Source organism: Charadrius vociferus, unplaced genomic scaffold, assembly GCF_000708025.1.
Source record: "Charadrius vociferus isolate BGI_N301 unplaced genomic scaffold, ASM70802v2 scaffold822, whole genome shotgun sequence".
In the NCBI taxonomy this organism is placed as follows: domain Eukaryota; kingdom Metazoa; phylum Chordata; class Aves; order Charadriiformes; family Charadriidae; genus Charadrius; species Charadrius vociferus.
This window is the reverse complement of record NW_009647481.1, coordinates 1,028,580-1,033,379: the sequence shown is the minus strand read 5'-3', so window position 1 is coordinate 1,033,379 and position 4,800 is coordinate 1,028,580. Positions and strand designations below refer to the sequence as shown.

Here is a 4,800-nt window from a genome sequence, read left to right as displayed (position 1 = left end):
GACTCCCAGGTCCCTCTCCACAGAGCTGCTCTCCAGCAGGTCACCCCCAACCTGTACTGGTGCATGGGGCTATTCCTCCCCAGGTGCAGTACCCCACACTTGCCCTCATTGAACTTCAACAGGTTCCTCTCTGCCCAACTCTCCAGCCTGTCCAGGTCACGCTGTATGGCGGCACAGCCTTCTGGTGTGTCAGCCACTCCTCCCAGTGTTGTGTCATCAGCAAACTGGCTGACGGTACACTCCATCCCTTCATCCAGGTCATTGAGGACTATATTGAACAGGACTGAAGTTCAAGTGATGTTTCTTCCTTTGGCCATGCCAGCCAAGTCTTCAAAGCTGTTCTTTGTTGGAACACCACCATGTATAAAAGCTTTCTTCTAGCATCTATCAGATGGGTGACTGTAAAGTTGAGGCTCGAAGCCATCCTAAATTAAGCCTAAAAAAATTAATTCTGGGTGACAAAAAAAGCCAACACCAAAAAACAACAAAACAAAAAGGGTTCTTCCCATGGACACATGAGAAGAGGATTTGAGGTACAGATTGAGACATCAATTGCAAGTCTTTCTGAATCCCAATTCTCCCCGATCTCGGAGCCTGAGTTGCCAAATCCTGGCTGATGCTGCGGGAAGCTGCAAGGCAGAGGAGAGCAACTCCAAGTAACTGGCTGGAACCGCGTTATCGAGCGTAGGGCTGTCTGACTTGAACATTGCAATTACTACATGAAACAAAGCACCGATAAAAATACTGTGTTTTCTTGCCATGCTTCATTTCCTTCTGGATAGTCTCAAAATGTCCCTGTTTGATTCTTTTCTTTGTACGACTTCAGTGAGTCATTGTGATCACAGTGCTTTGGCAGCATTTTGAAAAACTCTGAAATACAGAATATTTCCCTGAATTTGCCAAATATTTTACGTGGAAGCAGCTACACTCCAGGTAGTCTCGCCATGTGCTTCCTATTTTTTTTTAACTATTTATATATATGTATCTCCTTCCTGTAAGAGTCACTCATATTTTAAATTAATTGCCCAATGTTTTTTGGAGGAGCAATAGCGAACGTCAATCAGTCCTTTCCCCCTCTCCCCTAAGTGTTCACTTTTAGAGAACAAAGGAATCCTATTTCGGCCACATCCACAGACTATTTAAGATCCAGCATCCCTCTCCTTTTCCCGTGTCTATCTAAGCATCTGTTGGAAAATAAATCACTCACTCTGTAGTGGATACCAGGCATCGTGTAAGAGCGTATTTACTCCAATAGGTAATTTGCGGGGTTTTGTCAGTGATCGCTGGGGCATTACCCCAAGCAGATGTGTGAGACATGCCCAGGATAACTCGCCCAGGTGAATGCTAAGCTGTACGTATTTGGCAGAGTGAAGGATCTCATCGCTTCTGCTAAAATGGAACGTTGGAACCACTTTGCACATGGAGAGAGAGAGTATGTGCTACAAAAAAAGGACTGTTGAGCTGCATCTGCTGTCTTGATTTTCTTCTTGAGCGCACACGTACCTGTGTGGGTTTCCTAAGCTGTAGTTTTGTCTTTAGTTCCACAGTGACACTCGAGAGCCTTCCATTTCCCCACCGGGTTGTCCTCATCTCGACCGCCGCTGGCTGCTTTCCAAATGCAAGACACGTCTGCTCGTAAGGGAGCCCTTCCATGCTAGTTTTGCTTGGCCATTTTTTAAAAACACGTTTGCCTTGGCCACGCATTTTTTACTGAAAAAAGGAGGGTGTTTTTTTTGTAGAAGCTGCCGGTTTGGAGGAGGACGGTGCAGGTTGTGCCTCCTGCATTTAGATTTGGTGATGACACCCCGTTAGAGTTTCTCGAGCGCTTGCAGAGCCCTCTATCTCTGACAGCTCTTCCATTACGTGTGAAGAGTTGCTTAACGTGGGCATCTGGGGTTGGACATGTCCTGTTGACAAAGATTAATTGTTCAGACAGCTGCTGCTGTCCAGACATACATCACAGAGGTACACAGGCCATATGTTCCTTCGGCATTACTGCTGACCTGCCTCGGTGCTTAAAGGATGTTTTCATCTCCGATATTGGCCCCAGTGGCTAAAAGAGAGCGGGAGAAAACATCCTGCCCCTTGCTATCACCATCTTCTCTCTCTCTCAGTAGGTTACTAGCAGGATAAAAGCTGAGAGCAAATTTCTGGAGCGTTGTCTGTTTTACCCTTTTGGTTTCCAGGACACTTGTTTGGGTTCACCTTCATAAAACTTTGGATATCTAGATTTTGATTGATAATTCATTACGTCAATCAGACTGGGGCCAGAAACGGTGTCAGCTAGGCTGAAGAAGCAGAGCTCTTGAGCAGAGGACAGGTTTCCCTTTCTAAAGCCTCTGTTTCTGTTTGATTTTAAATTTTTAAATGTCATTTTCTTGGGGGCTGCACAGCTTTTCAGGGGGCTTTCAGGGCTTGAGAATGATCTTAATGGCGAGTGTGAGGGTAACAGAGCAGCGCGCGCCATGGCCGGCAGCAGGTCTCTCTCTGAAGGGCCATCCCGATTCCTGCCACTGCCGACATGGAAGGGGTGACTTCAGGGTCTGGTTTGAGGAGGGGGAGGCAGCAGAGAACCCAGAATCACAGAATGGTCAGGGTTGGAAGGGACCTCTGGAGATCATCTAGTCCAACCCCCCGCCAGAGCAGGGGCACCTCCAGCAGTGGCACAGGACGGCGTCCAGGCGGGTTTGGAAGGGCTCCAGAGGGGGAGACTCCCCCGCCTCTCTGGGCAGCCTGTGCCACTGCTCCACTACCCTCAAAGTAAAGAAGTTCCTCCTCATGTTAAGATGGAACTTCCTATGTTCAAGTTTGTGCCCGTTCCCTCTTGTCCTGTCACTGGGCACCACTGGAAACAGACTGTTCCCATCCCCCTGGCACCTGCCCTTTGGGGATTTGTAAGCGTTAATAAGATCCCCCCTCAGTCTTCTTTTCTCTAGACTAAAGAGCCCCAAGTCCCTCAGCCTCTCCTCATCAGAGAGATGACCCCACGCTCTTCACGAAGGACGGGGGCACTGTCGCCATTGCCAGGGTCCAAAGGCGTGCTTCATCCCCGCAGGTCTCCTGAACAGATTGCCGCTCGCGCCAAATCGTTTCTCCCATTTGTCTGTGTTATCAAACCCGTCGAGCTCCTTTTGATTTGTGACCCAGACTTCGCAGCCTCCATCTCCAGAGGCAGGATGGTAGCGTGGAGAGCGGGATGGCTTTGCTGTGGATTTTCCGCAGTCGCTGCTAATTGCTAGCATCCCTTGGGTGAATCAGCCTGCTTCTCCTGCCTGATTCATTCAGTGCCATCGTGATATGTTTGACATCACCATCATTTCTATGTTTAGTGAGTTATATATTTTTTTTAATGCTTTGTGACACTTTTAAATGAAGCAGGTAGAGAAAGTAGATTTTGGAAAACCGGGAACATCTGGTGCTTGCATGTTTGGTTCGGTAACTTTGCGAAATTAATACGCCGCTAAAGTGGAGAAGAAAAATTACACATTGAACTTGTAAGTTAACTGGCTGTAACTCTCAAGTGCTTGAAAATAAAGTTAGGATTGTCCTGTCGGTCTGACTGCGGATGGTTTCTCACGCCTGACGTGTTTCCAGGTCGTTCTGCTGGGGCACAGTGCAGCAAGAACAGGAGCAGGCTTTTGAGGTTGCTTTCTTACCGCATCCAAAGAGGCTTTTTTTTGGTCATTTAACCGCCCAATTAGTTGGCACAGCATAAACTTTATTACCCAGCAGTATGTGTGGCATTTGTTCTGCTGAGAAAAACAAGGATCCGGAGTAAATTACAGTCTCGGGGTTGGAAGAAAATTAGTAAGGGGGTATTCAGGAGGAGCATTAACTAGTGTCCTCTCCTCCTGTTCCCTGGCTAATCTGGCGCTTCCACTGCCACAACAGGTACTGTAACGATTACTGGCAAGGTGCAGAGTACAGCTTTAAGGAAAAGAAGATAAATACAAAATTCATCTTTAATTTTGTATTTGCATATTGTTTCTACTTCAGTCTGTGTAAGCTTAATCCTTTTCTGACCTTTTTTTCTCAAGTTCTGGCGAGTAGCTTAGGAAACGCAGCCTCCAGTGTACTAAGTGTCATCCTGTCTAAAATATTTAACAACACAACCTGCGCTCAGAAAGCAACACCTTTTTAACACGATCTGTTAAAGAAAGGTGAAGCTACCTCTTGTGAATACTTGCCAAGTGTTCTTGCATGTAATAAGTAACCATAATAAATGTGGAAGCGGGTATGAGTTGAATGTGAGAGCGACAGAATAAACACTATTGTGTTTAAACATCAAGTTCCTGAAAGCGTATTAAGCTTGCTTTGTTCGCTGTTGAGTTCATGGGATAAACATATGGAAACGAATTGTCTCGTGAAGGGTACGTTTTAAAAATTCAGAGGTGTTTTTCAGGTAATTAACGCTGCGCTGGCTCTGGCTGCTAAACCCCAAAGCAAGCTGGCTCAGGAAAACATGGACCTCTTCAAAGAGCAGTGGGAGAAGCAAGTCCGCGTGCTGACGGATGCTGTCGATGACATCACTTCCATTGATGACTTCCTGGCTGTATCAGGTAATCAGGGGGTTGATCTCAGAAATAATCGTTCTCCTAACCGAGCTTATTCCTGGAAACTGGGTGGTTTCTACACGTGTTCTGGAGCCTTCTCGGGTGTTTGGAAGGAGTGGTGTTGGTACGCATCACCTGGCAAGCGTCGTCTTCTGCTGAGCGAGGTGTGAAAACAGAGCAGGAGATCTTGGCACAAGGAGAAGAGGTATTTTTATAGCGTGAAAACGGTGATAGTTTAGTTCAGCAG

General features: G+C 46.8%; 1 protein-coding gene across 3 annotated transcripts in view; it reads left to right on the top strand.

Moving 5' to 3' along the window:
• CTNNA1 (catenin (cadherin-associated protein), alpha 1, 102kDa) overlaps positions 1-4,800 on the top strand; it is a 106,678-nt gene that overhangs the window by 78,479 nt on the left and 23,399 nt on the right. For all 3 annotated transcript variants that reach the window (XM_009880723.1, XM_009880721.1, XM_009880724.1), the window contains one exon: positions 4,403-4,559. In XM_009880723.1, the coding sequence (XP_009879025.1) occupies positions 4,403-4,559 (157 nt within the window). The remainder of the gene's footprint in view (positions 1-4,402; positions 4,560-4,800) is intronic.